Consider the following 27,856-nt stretch of genomic DNA (forward strand, 5'->3'; position numbering starts at 1 on the left):
TTGGTTTATGGACCCAGGAAGAAGGGAACCACATGCAGCAGGAATCAAGTCAGAGCCAGTGACTCAACCCACACAGGGGCCCGGAGGTCCAGGAACACATCACAAGATGCTGAGACACGTCTCAAACGCTTGCCAGCTGAGTCCATCTGGAACATGAGTTCTGAGCATGAAAGTACAAGAGCAGAGAGATGAGGGGAGGAGGCCTGAATGTGCAGGTCAGTGAGAGCTGACTCAGATGACTTTGAAGGTCAGCCGGGACCATCCCGCCATGTCTTGGACCAGTCCCAAAGCGCTGAGGGTGGTCATAAGAGTCATGAGCTTGAACCTGGAGACTAGTTTCCCAAGTAGGGAGGGAAAGCAGCTTCAGTGTCTCCCAGCTTCTGCCCGTGCCCTCCCGTTAGGTCTCCTTATTCATGTCAGGGTCATCTGTTTTCTCAGGACAGCCCAGCCCTAAACATGGGAGGCAGAGTAAAGGGACTGCCATCAAAAGTCCCAGGGGCAGTCTCCTTCCTGTTCCCCTGAATCCTTTCAAAGGGTTCAGAAAGGAGCTTGTAAGCTTGGCCATGAAATTGTTCCCACTTGACTAAGCAGAATGTTCACACTTGTATTTATTGAATTTGTGATGTGGAATTATTTATTCCATGTCTGTCTTTCCCCCTGAGCTGTAAATTTCACCAATATCCATTTAGTGCCTAGTACCTACAGGAGTGCCTAGTACACAGTACAGCTGAATATATATTTGATGATTGATATAATCATAATAATAAATAATAATGATGATGATGACAATGAGTGGAATAAATGCATGGACTTACTCCAGCCCTTAGGGATTAGTATGAACAAAACCCTCCCTCGCCTCTTTGCAGGGACCAGCCTTCAGAGCCTTCAGACGTTCTTGTGCCCCATCCGCCACCCACCAGGGCCTCCTTTCCCATTTGCAGAGCTGGCAGCTAAAGCTCCCCCCAAGGAACGACCGGCGCTGGAGCCCAGGTCACGTGGTTCGGGCCCCAGTTACATCTCAGGTGTCAGGGCTGGGCAGGGGTAGGGGCTGGACTGGGAAGGCTGGATCTCTGGGAATCAGATGAACGACTCAGATGAAGAATTTGAGAAGTAGCGGAATCAGCTTTTGAAAGGGAATGTCAGTAACTCTGGGGAAAAAACAAAGAAAAACAGGGAGAAGGGCGAGCTCCTTGGCTACCAAGAGCTATACTGGCTCCCTTCCAGGTTTCTATTTCTGGTGTTTGGTGGTTAAATTTAAAAAGCTTATAAACTTAACTCCAGTTAGAAAAAAATGCAACTATTTCAAATATTGATCCCGGATAATCGCCTCAAACCTGAGCGGGAGACCACCCGGGGTGAAGGGGCGGTAGGAGTGGGGAGGCCCAGAGTGTGGGAACCAGGGAAGGGGTTGGCAACCGAGGCTGGCGGCTGCTGAATCGGAGCGGCACTTTCCTGACTGTGCCCCCACCCTCCCCCACCCCCCCCCACCCCCGTCACCTCCCTCCCTATCGTTGGAGTTTAAGGACCAAGGAAACAAAAAGTCAATTTGCAGGCCTGTAGCCTTTCCAGACTGCTCACATCTTAGTGTTGAAATGTGACATTTGGTTACTCTTCCTCTCTTGGCAGAAGTAATGTAAAAATATTTATTTTTGAAGTGGAAATGGATTTAAAATACTTTTAACAGATCAATAAAAATATGACAAATCCCAAATAGAAAAATTGGCAGGGGATACGAACTGGCAGTTCAGAAAAGGAAAACGAACACCCAATAAACACCTGAAAAGCTGTTCACCCCCAATATTGTCAAAGAAATGCAATCAAAACAATGAGGGACCACGTTGTGTCCCTCAGATTGGAAAGGATTGAAAGAAATAATGTCATTCGCAAATTTTAACTATTGGAAAACTAGAGAGAGTCAGCTGGAAGATGTGGAACTGAGACCTCAGTCAACTGACCGGTCACAACATTCTCATTAAAAAGTATAAATATACAGGCTTACCTTGGAGATGTTGTGGGTTCAGTTCCAGACCACTGCAATAAAGCAAATATCACAATACTGCGAGTCACAGGAATTTTTTGGTTCCCCAGTGCATATAAAAGTTATGTTTACACTATACTGTAGTCTATTAAGTGTGCAATAGCATTATGACTAAAAAAATAATGTATACATTTTAATGAAAAAATACTTTATTGCTAAAAATGCTGTCATCTGACCCTTCAGTGAGTCATAATCTTTTTGCTGGTGGAGGGTCTTGCCTCGATGTTGATGGCAGCTGACTGACCAAGGCAGTGTTTGCTGAAGGTTGGGGTGTCTGAGGCAATTTCTTCCAATAAGACAACAACGAAGTTTGCCACACAGATTGACTCTTCCTTTCATGAACGATTTCTCTGTAGCATGCAATCCTGTTTGACAGCATTTTACCCACAGAACTTTTTTCAAAATTGGAGTCAAGCCTCTCAAACCCTGCCGCTGCTTTCTCCATTCATTTTATGTAATATTCTAAATCTTTTGTTGTTATTTCAACAGTCTTCACAGCATCTTCACCAGGAGTAGGTTCCATCTCAAGAAACCACTGTCTTTGCTCCTCCATAAGAATCAACTCCTCATCTGTTAAAGTCTTGCCATGAGATTGCAGAAATTCAGTCCCATCTTCAGTCTCCACTTCTAATTCTGGTTCTCTTGATGTTTTCACCACATCTGCAGTTACTTCCTCCACTGAAGTCTTGAACCCCTCCAAGTCATCCATGAGGGCTGGAATCAACTTCTTTCAAACTCCTATGAATGTTGATATTTTGACCTCTTTCCGTGAATTATAAGTGTTCTTAATGGCGTCTAAAATGGTGAATCCTTTCCAGAAGGTTTTCAATTTCCTTGGCCCAACTCCATCACAGGAATCACTATCTATGGCAGCTATAGCTTTACGAAATGTATTTCTTAAAGAATAAGACTTGAAAGTCGAAATTACTTCTTGATTCATGGGCTGCAGAATGGACGTTGTGTTAGCAGCCATGAAAACAACATTAATCTCATTGTACATCTCCATCGGAGCTCTTGGGTGACCAGGTGTGTTGTCAAAGAGCAGTAATATATATATATATATATATATTTTTATTTTTTTTTTTTTTTTTTTTTTTTTTTTTTTTTTTGCAGTACGCGGGCCTCTCACTGTTGTGGCCTCTCCCGTTGCGGAGCACAGGCTCCGGACACGCAGGCTCAGCGGCCATGGCTCACGGGCCCAGCCGCTCCGCGGCATGTGGGATCTTCCTGGACCGGGGCACAAACCCGCATCCCCTGCATCGGCAGGCGGACTCTCAACCACTGTGCCACCAGAGAAGCCCAAAGAGCAGTAATATTTTGAAAGGAATCTTTTTTTTTTCTGAGCAATAGGTCTCAACAGTGGGATTTGAATATTCAGTAAACCATGTTGTCAACAGACGTGCTTTCATTCAGGCTTTGTTGTTCCATTTACAGAGCATAGGCGAGTAGATTTAGCCTAATTCTTAAAGACCCTAGGATTTTCAGAATGCTAAAAGAGCATGGGCTTCAATTTCAATTCACCAGCTACATTAGCCCCTAACAAGAGGTTCAGGCTGACCTTTGAAGATTTGAAGCCAGGCATTGACTTCTCTTCTTTAGCTATGAAAGTCCTGGATTGCATCTTCTTCTAATAGAAGGCTGTTTCATTTATATTGAAAATCTCGGAATTCTCTGGCAGTCCAGTGGTTATGACTCCATGCTCTCACTCCCAAGGGCCCAGGTTCAATCCTTGGTCAGGGAACTAAGATCCCACAAGCTGCTCAGCATGGCCAAGAAAAAAAAAAAAAAGAAAGGCAAGAAAAGAAAATCTGTTGTTTAATGTAGCCACATTCATTAACTATCTTAGCTAAATCTTCTGGATAATTTGTTGCAGCTTCTACTTGCACTTTTATGTTATGGAGATGGCTTCTTTTCTTAAACCTCATGAACCAACCTCTGCTGGTTTCAAACTTTTCTTCTGCAGATTCCTTAACTTTCTTAGCCTTCATGGAATTGAAGAGAGTTGGGGCCTTGCTCTGGATTAGGCTTTGGTTTAAGGAAATGTGACTGGTTTGATCTTCTATCCAGACCACTAAAACTTTTCCCCATTATCAGTAAAAAGGCTGTTTCACCTAATTATCATTCCTGTGTTCACTGAAGTAGCACTTTTAATGTCCTTCAAGAACCTTTTCTTTGTATTCACAACTTGGCTGACTGTTTGATGCAAGAGCTCTAGCTTTCAGCCTGTCTCAGCTTTCCACGTGCCTTCCTCACTGAACTTAATTATTTCTAGCTTTAGATTTAAAGTGAATGATGTGCAACTCTTCCTTTCACTTAAATACTTAGAGGCCATTGTAGGGTTATTTATTAGCCTAATTTCAACATTGTTGTATCTCGAGGAATAGGGAGGCCCAAGGGGGCAGAAAAATGGGGGAAAAGGCCAGTCGGTGGAGCACTTAGAACACACACAACTTTTATCAATTAAGTTCGCCATCTTAAAAGGACATGATTTGTTGCACTTAAAAACAATTACAATAGGAACACCAAAGGTCACTGATCACAGATCACCAAAACAAATATTATAATAATGAAAAAGTATGAAATATTGCTAGAATTACCAAAATGTGACACAGAGACGCAAAGTGAGCAAACACTATTGGAAAAATGACTCCAATAGACTTGCTTGATGCAAGGTTGTCACAAACCCTTCAATTTGTGAAAAATGCAGTATCTGCAAAGCACAATAAAGCACAATGCAATAAAAAGAGGTATGTCTGTCCTTTCAGTCCTTATGTCCTTCACATTTGCTGCTGTCTCTGCTTAGAAAATAAATATTCCTTCTCTCACCACCATGGGCGGCCATGTCTCCTTCTTCAGGCTTGAGCTGAGAGGCCTACTTTAACCAGTCTAATTCAAGACCCTCCTTACTCTTTATCCCACCAACATGTGCATTTCCTTTATAGCATTTAACAAAACCACATCTTATAATTATAAATGTATTTATTCATTTGTGATTCCAATAGAGAGTTATATCATAAGGGCAACACAGGAATATGCCTACCTCGTACACCAGCATAAATCAGTACTTGGCACAGAGGCTGGCATAAGCCAGGAGGCAACGTACATTTGCAGGATGAATAAGCACTCCTCCAGGTGTTGGAGATATAAGAGAAAATGAGATAGAGTCCCTGCCCCCTGGAGCTGACATTATAGGGATTGGTTGGTTGGTTGGTTGGTTGGTTGATTGACTGATTGGATGATGTATGGATTGATGAATAAATGAATAGGCTTGGGTAAGTTTTTCATGAGAGTATTCTATAAGAATTGCCTACCTGGTTTTTGCCTCTTCCAAGGACCAGAACCTTGTCTTGAGGTGGGGTCCAAGTATCTTTATTTATCTTAAACCCTACCCTAGCCAGTACCCATAAGCTCAGCCCCAAAGCACTGCTGCATTCAAGGAAGTAGAGTTCAATGAAAAAATTATTGAAAAGGACTTTCATTTGTTTCTCATATCTTGACCTTCAAGGGAGTCCAATTCATAACCCCTGCAGGACTTCTCATAGTCTCCTTCTTCTACCCCAATTCTGTCCAGCTCCACAAGAATATAGATCAATCTAGACATTTCTTTACCACCTTCCTCATTTCCCTTCTTTCCTAAGCCCACCTGGAACACATTCCCATGTTCTCTCCCACCCCAGCCATTTATTAGGACTTAACCCCTTTCAAAATCCTTTCCTGGGCTTCCCTGGTGGCGCAGTGGTTGAGAGTCCGCCTGCCGATGCAGGGGACGTGGGTTCGTGCCCCGGTCCGGGAAGATCCCACATGCCGCGGACTAGCAGGGCCCGTGAGCCATGGCCGCTGAGCCTGCACGTCTGGAGCCTGTGCTCTGCAAGGGGAGAGGCCACAACAGTGAGAGGCCCGCGTACCGCAAAAAAAAAAAAAAAAATCCTTTCCTTCCTTCGGCCTCCTGGTCTAGTCTCTCGTGTCTTCAGAACTTCTGAGCACAACTGCCTCCACCAAAGTCTGACTGAGGCATTCTCTTGGGAAGATGGGGGCAGGGGTAGGAGAGCAATGATCTGGAAATTACTGGAAGCTCTTTGGTGGCCTGGGGAGGGGCAGGAGCAGAGAGGAGGAATCTCTCCATCATCAATAAAATCCCTACATCCCCAACCTCTTCTCTGATCTCTCCCTTCATGACTCACAACGTCTGAACCCTGGGGGCACCCTGAACACTCAGCCTCTCCTGGGCCGTCAGTCCTGCCACAGCCTGTTCCACAGAGCATAGGCTCTCACTCTCCTCTAAATGCTTCAGCGCTGAACCTCATGACATCAGATGATACTCCCACCTAGCATTCCTCCTTACATCCTTGTCCCTCCCCTCATTTTTTGCAGATCTCTCTCCCCTCTCTCCCTCTCCCTCTCTCCCCTCTCTCCCTCTCCCTCCCCTCTCTCCCCTCTCTCCCTCTCTCTCTCCCTTCTCTCCCTCTCTCCCTTCTCTCCCTCTCTCCCTTCTCTCCCTCTCTCTCCCTTCTCTCCCTCTCTCTCCCTTCTCTCCCTCTCTCTCCCTCTCTCTCCCCTCTCTCCCTCTCTCTCTCCCCTCTCTCCCTCTCTCTCTCCCCTCTCTCCTTCTCTCTCTCCCTCTCTCTCTCCCCTCTCTCCCTCTCTCTCTCCCTCTCTCCCTCCCTCGTTAGTCCTGTGATGAATCCTGGCTTGACCTTCCCAGCCTCCAGAAGTATAAGAAATACATTTCTGTTATTTATTTAAAAAAAAAAAAACCCTGGCTTTCTCATCTTCTTAGTCTCCAAATGTTGGAATGCTCTGGGGCTTAATTTCTCTGACCCCTTCTTTATCTATACTTCCTCCCTCGGTGATGTCATCCAATCCCATGGATGGTCTGTACATCCATAAGCTAATAACTCCCAAATTTATATCTCTTTAGACCTTCCTGAACTCCAGACTCATATATCTAACGGCTTACTCACATCTCTATCTGAAGGTCTAACAGACATCTCACTCTTAACAGAACTCTTGATTTCCCCATGTTAAAAAACAAGACAACAGACTCAAACTGGGGTTACTTATGCTAAGCCCCACATCACCAAACTGAGACTTAATTACAATTTCAGCTCTCCCAGGAGTAGAATTTTAAACCAGTCAATCAGGAATCATCTGATCAGCACTAGTTAGGTAACCTGCCTGCTACCCTGCCATCCCCTAAAGGAAAGTAACCCTACAATGACCAATCTGCTCCCTTTTGCCTGTAATAGTCTTTCATTTCATACAGCTCCTCAGAGTTATTCTGTCTGCTGGATTGGATGCTTCTTGGTTCATGAATCACTGAAAAAGGCCAATAAGATCCTTAAAGTTTACTCAGTTAAATTTGGTTTTTTGACATCCACAGAGCAATTATCCTTACAGTTTTCTTTAGCTCAGTAAATGTACTTTGCTCGGTCCCAAAACCTTAGAGTCACCCCTTACTCCTTTCCTTTTTTCACACTCCTCATCCGACCTGTCAACAAATCTTGTCCAGAATCCATCACTCCTCACCACTTCTGCCACTAGTCAAGTCAAGCTCTGTAGCAGACACTCGGCATCCCTGTCCTTTGTGCATTACTTACCAGTTTGGTAAACACAGTGTCCTCTGGGCCTTCCTGATGAACAGAGCTGTTGGGTTTTCCAGTGTCATATGAAGTAGCCCCTCCTGCATGCCCACTGCTCTGAGCGTCCGCGTCCTTTCTTCCACCATGTGCCACTGCCACAGCAGTGTGACATTTCTACGTCACTTAATGTGGGACGTTGCTTTCTCTGAGCAGCATCTTAGCACTATTTCCCAGGGTCCATGCCGTGGTGTTCAGTCCTGTATCACAGGAGAATTCTCCCATATCAATAAACTCTCTGTGGCAAGAGACTCACGGTGAACCCCACAATCCTGCTTTCTAGTGTTCACACACTTGTGTAATCCCTCCCCTGGAGTGTGATCCAGACATGTGCTGAGATATGTGTGATTACTTTACACAAGATTGTGACATCTGTCTTGCTAGGAGGCTCTCTCCCTTGCTGGCTTTGAATAAGCAAGCTGTCATGTCATGAGCTGTCCCAAGGAGGGGCCGGAGCAAAGAGCTGAGGCAGACAGCCAGGAAGAAACTGAGGCCCTCAGTCAGACCGTCAGAAAGGACCTGAATCCTGCCAACAACCGTGTGAGCTTGGAAGTGGATCGTTCTCCAGTCGAGCTTTTAGATAAAATCTCAGCCCCGGCTGACACATTGATTGCAACCTTGCAGAGAACCCAGCTCACCTGTGCTAGAACTCCTGACCTATAGAAACTGAGAAAAATTAATGTGTATTGTTTTAAGCCACTAAGCTTGTGGGAGTCTTATCATGCAACAATAGATAACTAATATACTTTCTCTTATCCAGCCTTATGTCCTACCCAGTCCCCTGCTCCCTGCCCCACCTTGACCTATAGGAGGCTCAGGACCCAGTCCCATCCACACTCTCCCAGTTTCTACCAGTACATACTGGCCAGGTCCTGAAGCGCCTTTCTTCTCTTAGCAGGCCCAGCACTCCCCCAGCTGGGATTTATTACCTTGACCCTTGTTATTGGTTTTAACAATTGCCTGTTAGCTATTGCCAGAGGCTATGAGTACTTCACCTACCACCAATGATGGGGTCTTCATAGCCAATGTGCCAATGAATAAGTTCAATATCCCAATTTAGAGCCTGCTTCCTAAGACTACTTTCTGTTCCAACTGTTATAGCTCAGGTACACTGAGAAACAGATGACAAGACTCTGAGATTTGCAGGCAAGAGGTTAATTAAGGAGCTCTCTCAGGCCAAACTTCTGTGAGGAGTGAGGGAGGCTGGATTGAGCAGGGGGAGAAGTTGAACTGCCATGTAGTTGTAACAGAGCTTTCAGCTGTTCCTCTAGGGAGCCATACCCAGCTGGCCCTCGAGAGTTGTTCTGTCTGGAGACCAGGGGCCAGGACCTTATACGCCACCTCATCCAATCTTTGAGGCCAGGCTGCTCCCAGTGAAGGAGCACGACCCTGGGCTGGCAACTCTTCCCCGAGGGAAACGCTCTTGGAGGAAGTCAGTTGAGAGCACTGTTGCTGACAGGCCCAGCGGCTGGGGGATGGGTGCCTAGATCCAGAGGCACATTCCTGCACCCCTACATTCTCCCTAGTGGTCCTCCTTAACCTATTTCTACCCTACCTCACACTTCTTCTGCCATCCCACACGGATAACAGCCTCTCATACCTTTAGGACAATTCTGTTGACAGCCCTGTGAATCAGGCTTTGGGTGTCCCTCTGAGCTGGCAAAACAACCAGCTCCCAGGGCCACAGACTAATACTCACCATGTCAGAGCAGCTTGAGAAATGATTCCATCTGGATCCGTGATGTTCAGGAGAGAGAACACAGGGGGAGAAGCCACTGGGGAAAGAAAAAAGCCCTCTTCTCTCCCTCAGCGGGCTGCACACAGCCAGCCCAGTACTTTAGCTCATTTAACCATCACAGCTGAGAGTTATTATCTCTGATTTACAGAGGAAGAGCCTGGGGATCGGGGACACTCAATAACACAGCTGTTAGTCTCTTTGGAGTAACTGCTCCATCTCGGGCTACTTGCTTCATCCTCCTTACCCTGACCCTAAATACTGGAATAACTCAACTTACTAGGGAGTCTCATCCCATTCTATGGCTTTACATACCATCTTTCTGCTGATGATTCTAAATTTGTATCCCCAGCTCAAAATGCTCCCTAGAACTCCATGCCTGGTTGTTTATTTGCCTTCTCATCATCTCCACTTGGATATGTAGAAATGAACTTGATAGTTCAAACAGAATTCTTGACCTTCTCTTCCAACTCTCACCACCCCCCATTCCATCCATTCCTACCAAGAAATGGCACTGCCATTCTTCCAATTGCTCGGGTGTCATCCTTGATTTTGCATTTTCTCTCATATCCCACATCCAGTCCATTGCACTTATTGTCAGATTTCCCTTTGAGGTGTATGCAGAATCTGACCCCTTCTTGCCAACTTTGCTGCTACCATCCTGGCCTAAACCACTGGCAGCTCTCATCAGTAATACTGCAAGAGCAACTTCACTGGTCTTCTCACCTGTTTCTTCTCTACAGCCAGAGTGATCCTTTAAAAATGTAAGGTCATCTCCTTCTGCAGTTCACTTTCCTGTCTCATCCAGAATAAAACCCAAAGTCCTTGCCATGGCCTACAAGACTACCTGATCTGGTGCTCTCCAACCTCTATCCTCATCTCTTACCTTCCTCTCCTTAAATCTCACCCTTTCTTTTTATTTCACTCTAGACATTATGGCCTCCTTACCTGTTCTCTACACCCCAGTGATGTTGCTCCCACCTCAGGCCTTTGCATTCCTTGTTTCCTCAGAGATGTTTAATAGGCTCACTCTCCCCCTTCTTTCCTTTGGTCTCTGCTCAAGTATGCTCCTTTTAGGTGTCACCTCCCAATATCAAAAAGGCATTTCTTACCAGTCTAGCCTATTCCATAACACTCTTACCTTGCTCTATCTTCTCTGTACAACATCTGTTTATTTGATAGCCTCCTCGCTAAAACATAAGTTCTCTGAAAGCAGGTCTGCTGTTCACTGATGTGTTGTCAGCACATAGAATAGCACCTGACACACAGTGAGAGCTCAATACATATTAGCTGCATGAATAAATGCACGGATGAGTGAACAGCCGTGGATGAGACTTGAGCTGGCAAGCTTCTTTCCAGCTTCTTGGAAAATGTTCTGTGAAAACCCAAGGAGCAGCAGGTAGTAACAGAAACTGGTACATCAGCTGCCTCTTTTGTGCAGTCTAGGGATCTCCCACCTGTATTTGTTATTGTCTAATCATCTCATTCAAAATACAGTTCTAAAACCTCATGGCTTCTACCCAAACCAGCAGGGTTTGTGACACAGCAAAACAAAACCCCTTCTTTCTTACCCATTTCCCAAACACACATCCACATCCACACCCACGCTTAGCCTTAGCAAGCAAATTCTTCACAGAACATGTTAAGCCAACCAAATATACAAAAATCTGTATTTACAAAAAGATTAGGAGGAGTTTATGCATTTCACAAAAGGATCCTTTGGTTTGGAAAAGGATTCACCACAGGAATACTTTAAATAACTAGTTCACCAAATGATTTTAAAATAGGACTTGACTTCAAGCATCTCCTGTAGAAAAAAGAAAGAAGACTATATTTATCAAATACCTACCTATGTTCCAGTCACTGGGCTTGTGTCATTGGTCATTATTTTATTTAATCCTGATACTCCATGACTTAGTGATTTACACCAGGTGTATATCTAGTTATTACATCAGTTTGTTTATATCTTCTGAGTTTCTTTGAACTTTATAAACCATCATATTCATTCCCAATAAAAAATATAAAAATATATAGCACACTGCTGTCATTTTGTGTGGTGGCAAATAGATCTTACCCACCTTGAATGCGCTGAAGGAGGCAACTTCCATTTCTAGCTGTTGTGATACCAGACTAGCCTCCCATTGTAAACAACTCTTCAACTGGCAGAAATGTATAAAATAATTGTTCTCAGACACTAGACAGGACTGTGATCCTCAAGAGAAGAAAACAAATGTGGTAAATCCCTCAATTGCCCTACCTTTCTGCCTGGAGGCCCTTACCCAGTGGGGTACAGGGAGGGGGCATTCAAACAGAGTACAGCCCCCTTGCTGAGCTGAGAAGACAGTAATCAGAGGTCAGGGCTACTTAAGTGAATGGAATTCGTGGGGCAAAGCACTGGAGAGGAGGGACTCTGCAGAGGAAGAACTTTAGACATCTGCTTAGGGGTACCCATGAATCTATGGTTGAATACTAAGCTGTTTTTGTCTGGGGTAGGACTCCACAAGGCTAGGCAAAGAGCTATCAGGGAAAGAACAACCACTGGGGTGCTGTGAACTAAACAACTACTGAAACGCAAACAGGACCGGGAGACATTAAAGTTCTGACCAGCCAGATGGAGAGATCTCACTGAACACTCCAGGCAGTCAATAGAGACCCAGGAAGGCCACACCTTAGGAGAAGGGTTAGTCTAAACTTGAGCAAAGGCTACTTTAGACCCACCCTAACAAGGCTTAAAAACAACTGTTGAAGAGACCAAGTTGATCCACAAGTAGATTAACTGCCTACTAGAACGAAACTCAACCCTCTATTAAAGAAGACAACAAAATCCAGAATTCAGCAACATAGCATTCATAATTTACAACAGCCAATCAAAGATTATTAGACATCTGAAGAAGCAGGAAAACGTGAAACATAATGAGAAGAAAAATCAGTCAATAGAAACTGACATTCCCAATATTTTCCTTGCAATATGGTACAATACTTGCTTTTAAGAATGAGAATTTTAGTTAAATAAGAAGGTACATGATGTTCTGTTTATTTGTTTAAAAACTGAAAAGTATGATAACCTTTAGGATTTATGCCCATCCCAAATGGAAAAAAAATAGGAAAAGAGTTTGTACTGAGAGGGGCAAACTTCATCTCTTTGAGAATCACTCTTAAATCATATGAATAATTTACAGCTTCATAGAATTACCATACTGTAAGTGGCCACAGGGTGTATCTATTTCCTTACTTGAAAGATGAGAAATCCAAAGCCCAGTGATTAGCTGTGATGTAGCAGCTGGGTAATCACTGAGCCAGAATAGCTTCCTAGGCCTATGCTTTTTCCATGCTGCTTCTAGAGCCATCTTGTTAACTTTTAAATTTCACAGTATTTATTATAGTTCTGTTATTCTGGACACTGGACATACAGCCATGAACAAATTGGATGAGGCCCCTTTCTCATGGATCTCACATTCTAGTGTGAAAGGCATACAACAAGCAAGAAAACAAATAACTAAGAGTTCCAGATTGGGAGAAGTACTCAGAAGAATAAAAAAGCAGAAAAACATGATAGAGAGTGATTGGGGAGAGAGAGGTGCCTAATTTGGTTTGTGTGGTCAGAAAAGTCTTCTCTAAGGAGCTCATGTGCCCTGAGGCCTGAATGACGACAAAAGAGTTAGCCATGTGAAAATCTAGAAGGAAATAATTCCAGACAGAAGGAATAGCAAGTGCAAAGTCCTTGTGGTGGGAATGAGCTTGGCATAACCATTATAACAGGGAGTAGGGAGGAGGTTAGTGATTCAGGGGTTACAGATTTGCATCCTGGACCTACTGCTGATTTACTGTACCACTTAGTTAAGTCTAGGTGACCATTAAGACTCTATCAGGCTCTGACATATTATGATTCTGTGATTTATTGAGAAAGTATGGCATGCCAGTAAAAAGTATATGCTATGCCGAAATTTAAGGAGTAAGATAATGTCCCAGGTATGGTGTAATTAGAAGAGAACGGACTTTGAAACCAGCTCACCTCACGTGGACATGCATGTATATAAACCACATGTTCTTGGGCAACTTCTTTGGAGGCTTATTAGAGTCTCAGCTTTATTGATAAAAGTGAACATAATGCTAACTAGCTCAGAATGACCAGAAGGATGAAATGACATGTATAATAAAACCTAGCCCAGTGTTTGGCACATATTGGTATCAAAACAAACAAACAATCAAACAAGAAAAAAACATGTTATTTTCAATCTTCTTTCTAGGGAATATGTCAGGCGATGCACATTGTAAAGGCATGTGAAGATGCCTGGAGAGAGGATGAAAGGATTCATTCATCACACAATCTGTCTGACGTGCCTACTACGTGCCAGGTCCTATTTTAAGCTCTGGGGATAGTGTGATGGGCAAGACAGACCTGTTTCTCTTGGAGCTTCCATTCTGGATGGGGAGAGACTGACGATAAACAAACTAAAACAAACAAAAAATACTGGTGAGAAATAAGAGCTTCGCAAAGAATTAAGCCTGAATGATGTGATAGAGCAGAATTGGGTGTCTACAGTAGACTGTGGTCCAGGAAAGACTTTCCCATCAATACTTCAGCAGAGCTCTGAGTAATAAGGAGGAGACAACTGTGCAATGATCTGGGGAACAGCATTCCAGGCAGAGGGACAGCAAATTTAAAGGCCTTCAGGCAAGAAAGAGATCACAGAACATCACGGCTGGAGCGTAACAGGTGGGAAGGAGATTTATATTAGCTGAGGTCAGAGGTGAGATCAGATCCCTAGGGCTTTAAATACCAAGATGATCACAGATAAAGATCTAATCTCCCTAATGTATAAAGAATTCTTAGAAATTGAGAAGGTAAAGGACAACAACCCAATAGAAAAACAGGTAAAAAACAGAACAGACAGTTCACAGAAAGAGAAAAATAACTGATCTATATACATATAAAAAAGTTCACAATTTCATTCATCATAAGAAAAATGCAAATTAAAATTACATTGAGATACCATTTTTTATCCACCAGATTGGCAAAAATACCAAAGTTGGATAATACGCGCAACTTGTGCAGCTGTAAGAAAATAGGTATTGTTGATAGAAGTGTAAAATGGTATAACTTCAATAGAATACAATTTGGTAATATTTATTAGAAATATAAATGCATTTACTCTTTGGCCTGGTAATCCTACTTCTGGGACTTTATCCTTGAGATTTGCCTGCACACAAACCAAAAAACCTGCATATGAAGCTACTCAGTGCAGCTTGTTTGTAACAGCAAGAGATAGAAACAAACCAAGTGTGCACTGAAAGGGGCAGGTTAAAGAAAAAAAAACAATGAGGAACTCCCTGATGTCCTGATATAGAAACAAAATATATTAGGTGAGAAAAGCAAAATTCAGAGCATGTGTAGAGTGCTACCATTGTGTAATAAAGAAGAAAATAAGAAGCAATTCCTACTTGCTTGCATTTCCTTTAAGAAACAGGACAAACTTGTAAAAGTTTGGTTACCTATGGGGAGAATAGAATATCATTTAGATTTTCAAATCATATAAATTGTATTTTTATTCAAAAATGTCAAAATAAAAAGTTAAAGACAAAAATGAGTAAGTAAGAAAACGTACTGATTGAGCTAAAAAAAAAATAAAGGAATTTGGAACTTTTTCTAAGTGTGATAGGAAAAATTTGGAATTTAAGTGTGATGGGAAGTCGTAGAGCTTTAAACAGGGGCATATTTTGAAGAGAGTACTCCAGCAGTCAAGTGGGGAACAAACTGTAGTGAGACAAGAAGGATGCAGAAGTCTAAGAGATGTGTTACTTTATGTTCCAGGACAGGATGACTTAGACCAGGATGAGGTGGTGCAGTTAGGGAGAAGCAGAATATGGTTTGGAAGTAAAGTCAACAAGAGTTGCTGCTGATAGATAGGCTGTGAGGGGTGGGAGAAAATAAGAGTTTTGTGCCTTGAGCACGGGTAGCATGGTGATGCTACTAGAGCTCGGAAAGTGATAAAATAACTCACAGATGGGGCAGCTCATAAGGTTCCATGGAGAAGGTTGAGTAACAGCAGAACCATGAAGGATGTTAGGATCGGAGGAGATGGTGAGAAGGCCATGCAGATGGATAGGAGGGAATGGAGCAGGCCAGGGGCACAGGACAGGGGGCAAGGGGCACAGGGCAGGGGGATGGGTCACTCTCCTAACAGTTGCTTCTGGTTTTTCTCCATTGCAGCTCAGCTCAGACTCAAGGGCATTAAATGACTTGAAACCAAATCCTCCGTTTCCATTACATGCTTCTTTTAACTGCTTCCTACTCTTCCTGTGACTGTTTCCTTGCAGTAACTGAAGAGTTCCTATCACACACATTGGCATTCTGAGAAATATACTAAAAGGGGAAAATCAGCCAGTCAAAATGGGGACTCTCTGGTTGGGCTTAAGATTTGTCGATTTTTCCTTTGCTGGCACAATAACTGAATTAACTTCTCTTGGAATGTAATTGTAAACTGTTAACTGTAATGAAACAGTGAAGAATGGTGGATTTCCCTGGAGTCCAGGTTAGACACTCCAACAGATGCTTCTACTTTGAAACCTAATTGATAGGCTAAGAAGATTTTTGTTTTCACCTCTCCATTCCATTTAAGAAAAAGATTTAATAACTAGATTCCTCAATGGAGAGACTCCCCTGCAGATTGTATACTTATCTTGAAAGACTAGTGACCCCAGCAGTTTGTGTTTCTGAAGAATATACTGGAAGCTCTGGTTTCCAGTTTTGGGGGTTGATTGTTATTATCTGGGGTGGGTTTTAACACCAACAATGCAGTTTTCTCTCTTCCTACCCTTCCCCTCCACCAAACAGAATCCATGTGTTTTTCCCCTTTTAAAGTTCAGTATTATTTCAACACTCTCGTCAAGTGCACTGTGTTCTTTGCAGGAACTATGTCATACGCAGTTTATGAACCGGGATGAGCAACAGATCGGCAAAAACTGCTCCACCCAAGTTACTTATGAAGACTTTCAGCTCTGGATCTTGGGTTGGTCAAGTGGAAGGAAACCAGTTGGTTTTTAAAGCTGAGAAATTCTTGTTCTCCTTGCCCATCCTTCTTGTACAGATGGTGTGCTACGGTCTGTAAAAGAATGATCAGTTCTGGGGCTTCTGAGCAGAAAAAAATATTGAGAACATGTTAATTTTTTTAAAAATGAGGAAAATGTTTGAGATACAAGCGTGTGTGTGTGTGTGTGTGTGTGTGTCTGTGTACACACGTGCGTGCTCACGACCCTTATCTCTCTTGAAGTCAAGGTAGAGTTAACTTCAGTCATGTAGTTCTACTTTTGAAAGTTTTTTGTTTCTTTTTTAATGAAATCTCAGAGGCAATAAATGGAGAAGGTCATTAAAAATCAATTCAAGCTGTGATCTGCTGCAGAAGGGGAGGTGATGTTATATGACCTTTAAGGGTGAAATAAAATCTACATAAAGTGCAGTGTTCCTCCAAAAGAGCTGAGATTGAAATTTAGACACGAAGGCAGAAAATAGGCAAAAACTCAAACTGTAGATTATCGATGACATCTATAAAGCTTAAAGCAGCCACTTGCCCATTTTCAAACATACTGTGTTAGGGAAGAGCAATGCTATAGGTTTGGCTTGCTTTGACACACAAAAAAGATGTGTGCATTTTCCTTGAAATTGGCATTTGGTAATATTTCTTCACTTTACAGAATTATTGTAACATTCACAGTGTCTGGAAGAAACCAACACTTTATAAATGACGTTTGATTAGCTAATATTAATTTTTCTATAAACATTTATGTGGAAGGACAAAGAGGAGGAGGAATAGTAAATCATCATGTAAATCATCGATTTCTATCTTAGCTCAGGCTGCTACAACCATAGAATAAATGGCTTAAAAATCAGACATTTATTTCTCACAGTTCTGGAAGCTGGAAGCCCAAGATCAAGGCTCTGGTGTCTGGTGACAGCCTGCTTCCTGGTTGGTAGATGGCTGTCTTCACATTGTATCCTCACATGACAGAGAGAGGAAGCAAGCTCTCTCCTGTCTCTCTTATATAGGCACTAATTCCAACGTGAGGGCTCCACCCTCGTGACCTAATTATCTTCAAAGGCCCCTTTTCCAAATAGCATCACACTGGGGATTAGGGCTTCAACTTATGAATTGTGGGAAGGCACAACTGCTCAGTCCCTGGCATTTCACTCAGCACCCCCACACCCCATCATGTCCTTCTCACATGCCAAATACATTCTACCCATTCCAACAGCCCCCAAAGTCTCAACCTCATTCCAGCATTGCCTTTAACGTCCAAAGTCTCATCTAAATATCACCTGGTAACAGTGAGAATCGAGGTAGGTACAATTCATCCTCAGGCAACTTCCTCTCCAGCTGTGAACCTGTAAAGCCAAACAAGTTGTGTGCTTCCAAAATACAATAGTGGGACAGGCATAGCGTAGACATTTTGAAGGGTAGCAGAACATGCCACCCCAAGATATGACTGTAGGAGTTTAGGAGTCATACTACCCCAAAATATGCAGCTTTGGTATATTGACTATTTTGAGCTGTAGGAACTTGAAAAACAGCAAATACGGGGAAAAGCTTACTCTGCACCCCCCCTTATCTGCCTGAAGACAGATCCTCCAAAAGGACCTCAATTGTCATAAATCTTCTCCCCAGGAGTTTTATCAACCAGGGGAGATTGATTGACTCATCACAGTAGAGGAGAATAGAACATCAGTCTTAACCATTGTCACAAACTCATCTGTTCATCTATTTATCTTTCCTAAAAATTATTTAATTATTTTGCTCCCCTAAAAGGCCTACTTCCCCCTCTTCTTTCCCTAAGACAGTATCTAATTCTGAATTCTAAGGCCGCCTGCTCGCACTACTCATTTTTCCCTGGGTGTCTCCCATGTATATATAAGGCATATATGTTAATAAACTTCTGTTTATTTTTCTTTTGTTAATACATCTTTTATTAGAGGTCTCAGCTAAGAACTTAGAAGGGTAGAGGGAACATTTTTTTTCCTCCCCCACAATTCTCATTCCAAAGAGGAAAAATAAGAAAAAAGGAAGGCATGACAGGACCCAAGCAAGTCCAAAACCTAACAAAACAAGTTCCATGTGATCTTAATGACCAACACAATCCTCTTTGGCTTGATTTTCTGTTCCAGACCCAGCGGGGCGGCAACATCATGCCCACAGAAAGTTTAGGGTAGACCTAACATTAATCGACTTTTTCTTTTTCAGACAACTTTTCCTCTAAATGTTTTAAAGGATGGGGGAAAAAATCAGATCTGTTTTTTTACAATGAAAATGGGACAACCTATAGCTCTTATTTTTGGTCTTGGATTTATAACCATTTTGGGGTCATGGAATCCTTTAAGAATCAAGTGAAAACTGTGACTAGTTATCATATGTTAAGGTCCCAATGAATTAGATCTCTTTGTGAATGCTCTATCTGTTTGAGAAATCTATTTAACTATTCCTGTGCTAATATCATACTATTTTTATTTTAAGATTTTGTGTTAAATTCTAGTATCTGCTAAGGCCAAATCACAGTGACCATTCTTTTTCAAAATCTTAATTCAGTGAGAAATAGATGAACTTTTAAATAAATGGTTCTGGTAGAAGTGAATAATCATCTGGAAGAAAACAAAAATAGACCCCTAGCCTCATGCCATCACAAAAATATGGAATAAAGATCTAAATTTGAAAAACAAATTAATAAAACTATTAGTATATGCCTAGAGTTAGAGAGACACTAAGCAAGACGGGAAACCCAGAACCCAAGAAGGAAAGGTAGACATATTCAACTACATAAAAATTAAACATTTTATCTTGGCAATATCTGTTATAAACAGAATGAAAGAAAAAACCATCGTGGATTAGAAAAAAATATTTGTCATACATGACATGTGACATATAATGCCACTAATATGGAAAGTATTAAGAAAAATACAACTCAGTAGAAAAGCAGACAAAGGAAATAGAAATGTACAGAAGAACATGGGAAAAGCCAATTCTTTATAACAACTTAAAACTCACTGGTTATGAGGATAATATGAAGTCAACTAAGGAGATACAATCTTTCATCCTTCAGCCTGGCAAAATTTAAAACGTAATGCTGGTAACAATAATAGTAGATGATATTTATTAAGTGATTAGTATATGCTAAACACTTTATGTGGATTATCTCATTTAATGTTCATGACAATGCTAAGAAGTAAATTTTTTTAAATTAAGGAAATAGTTCAGCTAGCAAATCGCAGAGCCAAGATTCAAACCTAGACAGTCTGGGAGCCCAAGCTCTGTGTCGACATGCCCCGTTCTGATGGGGAGGCCTGTGGCATTGTGATTTGTTACAACCTTTAGAAAAAGTAATGTGGTAATAGATATTAATATTAAAAAACTCATTCCTTTTGACCTGCCACCCCCCCAAAATAAAAGAGCCACTGTGAGTCTGGCACTATCCATTATCAATTCTTTGACTACTTGGTAGAAGTTAGCTTAGCAGCTTTTTTTTAATGTTCTGTTTCATTGTAAGTAGATTTTAATCCCTGATTTTCTTAATGATTGAAGATGTATTTTCAATTTCTGTTGCTTCTAGAATTGGTTTTGGAAAATTGTATTTTTCCAGGAAATCATCTGTGCCACTTACTGAGCTTTTGTCTCCCAGATCCCAATCTTCCCTTCTCTACCTGCCTGATGATGCTGGTGCTGGGACTCTGCAAACCACCCCCAATTACACCTGCTGACAAATCACCAGTCCCAGGGATGCAATTCTTCCCAAATTTATTAACTCTGTGTTACCTCAGTGTCTTCTCTTCACCTTTTCAGCCATCCAGCACCTGCTTAACCAATTCCTGATATTGATTTCTCTCTGCTGAAATACCCAGTGTGACTTCTGTTCATCCAATAGGACCCTAACTGGTATATTATCCATGTTGTCTAAGTTTTCAAATTTATTAGAAGAAAATTATTTATGGTGATCCCTTATTTATTAAAATCTCTGTAGTATCTGTTGATTTGTCCTTTTTCATTCCTAATGCATGCATCTATTTTTACTTAATTTTTGTCTATTTCTGGTAGTCTTTTAAAATACTAATTAGTTTTTGGCGTTTTTCCTAATTTGCTATATTGAATACTCTTTCAACCTTTCATTGCTTCCCAATATAAGTATTTTACAGCTATAAATTTCTCATAAATTACTACGTTAGTTGCATGTACGAATTTAGTATTTTAATTCTTCAAGTCTATATATTTTCTGATTTCTATTATAAGTACTCCTTTGAACCAGGAATACGTGTTTTAAAATCTCCAAATATATTGAGTGTTTAAAAATTATTTTCTTATTGATCTCTAAATTACTTGCATTATGGATAAAGAACTTGACCAGTATGATTAAGTTCTATGATATTTGTTGAGAATTCCACTATGGTCTATTAATGGTCAATTTTTATAAATATTCTATATGTACAAAATTCCCATATTTGGGGTCACAGATTCTATGTGTATGCCCAGTAGATCAAGCTTAATTTCATTGTTCAAATCTTCCATATCCAAATTTTTTTTATTTATTCGCTTCTGAGAATGATATATTAGTCTTCTAAGGTGATGATGAATTTGTCAGTTTCTCTTTGTGATTCTGTCACTTTTTTTCCTTTAAAGTACTAGGACATTCAAGGATGTTACAAGGGTGTTAACTGCAGTAGAGTATCTTGGCAAAACCCTTCTAAATGTTCAGCAGTAGTAAATTGGCTGAATTCATTACATGAAATACTATATAGCCACTAAAAAGCATGAATTTGTTCTATATGTACTAACTAAAGGCAGGTCCATGTTAAGTGAAAAAGGCACGTTTCGGAGTATGTATACAGTGTAAACCAAAAGAATTTCCTCTATTTGTGAACATGTATCAATATGTTTGCCTTAGAAAAAAGGCAGTCAGGGAAGTGACTAGAGGGGGTGGGAAGAGCATTAACAAATAACTTTGTTTCATTTCACCTCCTTTAATGGCCACCTTTTACTTTGGCAATTTATGGAAAGTCTAGTGCAAAAGTGATGATCAGCGCTCGTGAAGCTTGATAGGAAGATATGCCACGAGAAAGAAGCAAGTCACAAATGTTATAATGTGATCTTATTTATTGTAGTGACATTTACATGTTGATATGAACATTAAGGAAATGTCTGGGAACACATTCACTAACTCAGTATTATTATCTCTAAATTTGAGGACTGTGGAGGCTTTTTCATTGTTACATGTCTATTGTTTGCATTCATTTTATACATATACATTAACTGTTTGCAAAAACAAATAAGTTTTTATTCAGTGTAACTACAAAAGGGCTATGGACACTTTCAACAAAGAAACTCAAAACTAGAAAAAAAGTCCAGACACATCAATGCAAAAATTTACATGCAATTTCAGGTAGTTAATAGACACTCTGAAGCTCATTTATGGATCAGCTAGGTTTCTGCTCCAGTAGATACAAAGAGAGTTTAACAGCAGAAAAATTGGTTGACCTGCCAATTTCTCCCTTTTTCCTCTGAGCGAGGAGCTGGCTCCAGGGCACAATCTGGGTACTGGACATTGGCTGGACTCTTATCTGTAACAAGGACTCCACCTTCCCTGGAGTGAGATGCTGCTTAAGCCTCTCACACTGCTCTTGCTGTGTGGACACCTGCCTGTGTGAGGTGTGAGCATGGGCCACTGGCCTTGTTACATTTCTGGGTCTGTTTCTAACCATCTAGATCACTAATTCTCAAAAGGGGAGGAGAGGCAAGGATATGAGAGAGCAGTTTGTAAACACATATTCAATGTTATAATTTCATCTCTGATAGTAAAAGCAGATTATTCTCTTTGAACCATGCTTAGGAGGCTGAACTTTATTCTGAAGGCAAATAGAGGAATTACTTAAAGGCTTTAAGCTGGAAGGTGACATGACTTGAGGCTGTTCAGGACTCCTTTGGCTGTGCGGTGGAGAGAGAGTTGGAGGGGAGCAGGCTGGGAAGTGGGCTTGTGCAGTGATTCAGTTTAAGAGATAACAGGCCTTGGATTCCGGGTAACAGCAGGAGGAGAAGAAATAAGTGCATGGTTTGGAGAAAGAGATACTCGAAAGATAGAATAAACTTGGATTTATTCACTTGTGGGTGTGAGAACCAAAAAGGAGTCCAGAGAGATTCCCAGGTTTCTGGCTTTAACAGCTGGTAGATGGTGATGGCGTATTGATAGAGAATGCTAGAACCAGCACTGAGGTGTTTGGAGGGATTGGAAATAGTAGGTCCAAAATACGTATTATTTCTCACTCCGTGCCTCTAGGAGATTGACAGAAAGCCCCTGAGCGGACTCCAGGGCTGACCCCCACTTCCAGGTCTCCTGCCATGTTTTTCTGAGAAGAGTAGCAGCTCCTGCATGCCCACTCCGGTCTGTCTACCCCCCCACCTCTGCTCTGTAAGCCTTCGCCCTTCCTCTCCCTCCTCCTCATCAGCACAGTAGTAGCGGAGGATAAATTTAGGAGAAAGGCACAATGAACAAGGGTTATATCAGCCTGAGGGTAGAATTTAATGATGACCAAACAAGACACATATTAATAATTGATATATATCTTTTTATTATGCACAGATAAAGGACTTAAAACTGTGGTTATCAAAACTATACATCTAAGCATGGTCATAAGATTGACGACATACTGAACAGAGAAAAGAGTACAACAGGGGTGCTCAAACTGGCCACAGGGATTTTCAGGGTACTCTTTTTACCCTCATAGATGATGAAAAACAGCAACAAAATCAGGCTCATTCAGGAAAAACCAGAAGAGAGAAGTATTGTATTTGGAAACTGATAATAGTCCTTTTCAGAAAAACATCTGTCAGTTTCATGAACAACCCCCAGGGAAAACAAACAGGAAAAAAAAATCACACGCAAGAGTCACCCAACAAAATGTGCTCTGTTAACACAATCAGCAGTACAACCATCACTCAAATCATGAGGTAGTTACAGTACAAAAAAACCGGCACGCAGGTGCACACCCCCTCACACACTCACAAGCACGCCCACAACAGAGCACACACACAGGAAACGGGTTTACAATCTCATTACAGACAAGGAAAAGACCTTTTGTTTTGTTTAGAAAATGCTATAGAAACAGCTTACTCAGAAGGAATCTGACTTTCCAAATACAGAGCAACGGGCTGGTACACACCACACGGTGAAAAGCTATAGGGTATTACACACTCTGCCTTCGAGTTTAGGGCATTTCAACAATAGCTTTAGCATCAAATAAATAAAACAAAATGGCCTCTGCAAAGGAAGGGTGTAACCTGCAGAAGTAACAGAAGACTTTGCAGATAGAGGAATTTAACTGGAATATAAAAACAGTTTTAAAGAAACTTGTAGGATGTATTATAAAGTAGAGCTTATACTTTGTATTAAAACTGTGAAATATGAAGCAACTGGAAATGCTGTAACAGGAAGCTAGGGAGAAAACACAATTTTAAAAAAATGTTCACTTTTTAGAAACATTTCAGAAATACTTAATGATGTTCACTCGGCAATTAACACAGGATTGGGTTTCATCCACATGAATTTCTTGATCTGAATAATACTTCTGGATAGTAAGACCCAAACAAATAAAAGTTGATTTCTCCTCTTTCTTTTAAAATCTTTTGGTTTGCACCCATAAATTTGTAAATTAATTTTAAATTATTTATAAAATCATCGGCAATGTAGCATCTCTCTCAAAAATATACATTTAAATATATTACAAAAGGTTTTAACCCTGTCCATCTAAGAATTGGACCTTTTAATACCTCTTAATAGTTAATCATCTTTTTAACAGGATGGATAGGGATTTTTAAAAAGCAAAGAACTGATCAAAAGAATTCACAGTAACTGAAATTAAACATTTCATATGGAGTAACTTAAATTTATCTAAAACACTTAAATATATCTTTATACACAGATTTTTGTAGTAAAATATAGCTATAAGTGACTTAAAGACTCTAGTCTTCTTTGAAGACATCTTTAAACTTTTTTATACATAGAATATGCTAAAACAATACATTCTGCTGAAGGTTAGGCAAAGCGCATTATTTTCAAACACAGGTAGCATAATCTAGGTCCTCCACTCATACCTTTATGTTAAAAAAAGTTAACTGAAGGCAAAAGTTTTTCTAATCTCCTATCTTCATTTGTCTGTGAAAATCTGCAAAATTATCAATATAGATAGCCTGGAAATCTTAGCCCACAATCTGTTTTGATTAAAATCATCCTGATTGAATGTCTATAACTATCAAATCAATCAGAGCATGACTCCATGATGGGTTAACCATTGTCAATCTCTACCTATTTGCCTTGTAGACACTGCCCTCAGGTCTCCGGTGACATCAACATTTCCTACTTAAGATTCCATTCACAGAGAACCAGGCACAACTTCCTTATTTTAAGAGCAGTTAGATTTGCTTATGAGTAGTGTGGGGGTAGAATCTAGCCTGTTCTATTTGTAGACTTCTGAGTTGTTTGGGAGAATTCTGGAAAGAGAATAATATTTATTTGCAATGAAGTTACCTTCAGGAGTAAATGATTTGGCATGGACATTTTCCTCCGGCACCTTTTTTTAACATAGAGGTATCAGTTGAGCTTATTTTAGCTGCAAAGTGGTATCATATTATTCCATTTTAATAAAATTCACCTCAAATTCTTTTTGAGTTTTGGGGGTATACTGAAGGCAAGAGAACTAAAGCAATCCAAATGAGTGTCTTTTTCCGTATCTCATCAGTTTCTTGGCAGAACTGGTGACACTGTTCAGATAACCAACAGTCTGCCATACACTTGCATCTTACAAGAGCTTGGCGTTTACAAAAGGGTCTAGTGAAAAGGTTGACATGTTTTGCATGGAAACACTAATTCTCTCAAATATATTTAAGAATAAGTTCCAACTCTGAAGGTGTAGGACATTTTTTAAATGGGAATGAATTTTCTCTTCTTAAACTGAAAAAAACGAATGTGCCAAATGACGTATTATATACTTGTACTGGTACATATATCACTGTGCAAATTCCTCCTCAACTTTACAACCGAATTTTGCCCCCATTTACACATTAATGTAATAGAACACATTGTCATAAATGGGCACAAATCTTCAGTCTCAGATTTTGGCCATTTTCAATTTCTATATGCCTATAAAGAAATGCAAAATTTACAATAAGACGTTTTTGCAGTTGGTGTGTGAATGTGGGGAGAAGGAGGAAGCTGATAAGGAAATCAGCACTGGTTTTGGCCCAGGGCACAAGAAAGGAATGTTGCCTTGAGGTGTGTCAGGATGCAGTCCGTGAGGGCAGCACCCATCAAGCCGACACAGCAGTCCCCACAAGTGTGGCAGCAAGGTGAGAAGTGTGCATCCAGAAGGTGCAAACTAGAAATGGAGGAACACACTGAGAAAGTCTCGAAGCATTTCTGCTGTTTTACATCTTAGTTCAGTTATAAAAGAATCTTTGGCCACATCTGCTCGCTGGTTCTACTATCTGGCTATTATCCTTTTACCAACCCTTTGCGACTGGGTAAAACGCAGGGCTCCAAATTACGGATGTTCTTACCTGGACAAAGCAGCATTTTAAAAACTGGCATGTGTTTCACATTGAAAACCCCCAAGCCTGTGAGGGGCTGGTGGAGAGGGCCACCACCTTAGCTTTCTCACATGAATCTAGTGTGTTACAGAAGCCCAGGGGTCACATTTATATTAGCCCTGGGTGGGGGGTGAACACAACAGGTGATCGCTATATTGAAATTCACTCTCTTTACCAGGGACCCACAATCTAGCCTCCCGAGTCTGGAATCTGGGCCCAGGGGTGGGCTCCCAGTCCTGCCCTTGGCGGTGGGTGGGGCAGGCTAGGCTGTGCTGCTGCTGGAGCAGGGCGTGCTCTGCGTGCTACCGATGCTGTGCGCAGCGCTGCTGTTTTCCGAGGCTGGTGGGGAGGTGGGGACCTGCTGCCTTCCTGCAGTCTCTCCTGCAGTTAATGAAGAAAAGGGGTGAGGAGAGATGCATGTTACACATGTGCACTTCTGAAAAGGCCTTTTTCTCAGTTTTTGCTTTATCTTATTTAGTTATTTTTTTAACATCTTTTTTGGAGTATAATTGCTTTACAATGGTGTCCTAGTTTCTGCTGTATAACAATGAAAAGCCCATTTTCTCTGATGTTCTTCTCATCCATGGGCAGAAGCAACTAGACCAAAAGGCCTTGGACCATAAGGCTGTTCTGCTTGTGGGTATTTTATTTTGCTTTTAAAGCCTCTTGCATGGGGAAAAGAGAACTGATTTCAAGCGGACTGACAGTTAATAGGGGCAAAGACCCCTGATAGTTGAGGACGGATGCCCAGGATTTCAGTGCCTGCAACCTTTGAAGACCACCATCATCTGTACTGTGTGATCCAACTGACTAGCACCTGTATTCAGGAAACACCTCCTCTCATAAAGGTATCGTAGGGTTCGGAGAGTGAGACCTTTAAACTGTCATAAGAGAATCTTGGCAATTTGGAGGCCTTTTTCTGAATACCCCTGGTCGAAACAGGGGTAGTGACGGCTAGGTTTCGCCCTAGCTACAGCGGAAAGAGCACCGTGCACGGAGCACATGACCCGCCTGAGAAATGGAGGTATAGGAGGATCCTGCTCCCAGAAACACCTTTTGAAGAAGGGGCTTAGCTGTTGCACAAGGGGACTGTGGCTGTCAGGCAACAGCCCCTCCATTGGGAGGTTTACTGCAGGGTGCAGCTGAGCACATCAAGCACCCCACTTTTCATCACACACCCCACTGCATTTCAGCAAAGCCCATACCTCACGCCAAGTGCGCAGGGCTGTGGGGAGGCGGGGGAACCTTGGGTCACACAGATGGTCTGCATTTAGCGCTGCAAAAGGCTCTAGAGCTGTCTTTTCTTCAACAAAACTGGCCTCAGGGCAGCCCTCAAACAATGGCTCCAGGTAGGGAAAAGTGATCAAGGCTTTCTGATGACAAACACTGCATTTTCTTCGAAAAGTCAAAGCATCAACTTCGTACACTTCTGGTCAGAGATCTCCCCACTCCAATGTGGGAAGCCCCAGAGGGCCAGGTCTGTTTATGAATGAGCCTCCTCTTTCCTGTCAGGCAGAAATACACAGCACTCCGCAGTTGATAAGCAACCCTCTGGCCTCTTCCTTAAAACAAAACACACCAGCAAAGGCTCTGCCCTCCAAGCACAGGAACTTAGTCCATTACTTCCATTCCCCTTTTGGGGCCCCTCAAAAGCCTCTGCCAAAACAGCAGTTCTACAAAATGTAGAAGCAGCTCATGCCTCTGGGTCTGGTTACAGCTTTCCCTGTCACCCATTTATGAACCACACGGCTACAACACACATTCTGGCCTCAACCTCAGGGCCTTGCATATGCTTGTTGCATATTTGGCCCTTGCCGTATTTCCTCTGATTATCTAT

The 27,856-nt window shown here is 41.7% G+C and overlaps 1 protein-coding gene across 4 annotated transcripts in view; it reads right to left on the reverse strand.

The window, feature by feature from the left end:
- Positions 1-22,982: 22,982 nt before the first annotated feature.
- TGFBR3 (transforming growth factor beta receptor 3) overlaps positions 22,983-27,856 on the reverse strand; it is a 208,531-nt gene continuing 203,657 nt past the window's right edge. For all 4 annotated transcript variants that reach the window (XM_032648927.1, XM_032648917.1, XM_032648923.1 and 1 more), the window contains exon 17: positions 22,983-26,400. In XM_032648927.1, coding sequence (XP_032504818.1) covers positions 26,282-26,400 — 119 coding nt within the window. In that variant the 3' untranslated portion in view covers positions 22,983-26,281. The remainder of the gene's footprint in view (positions 26,401-27,856) is intronic.

The sequence above is a fragment of the Phocoena sinus genome, chromosome 1 (assembly GCF_008692025.1).
Source record: "Phocoena sinus isolate mPhoSin1 chromosome 1, mPhoSin1.pri, whole genome shotgun sequence".
NCBI lineage: Eukaryota > Metazoa > Chordata > Mammalia > Artiodactyla > Phocoenidae > Phocoena > Phocoena sinus.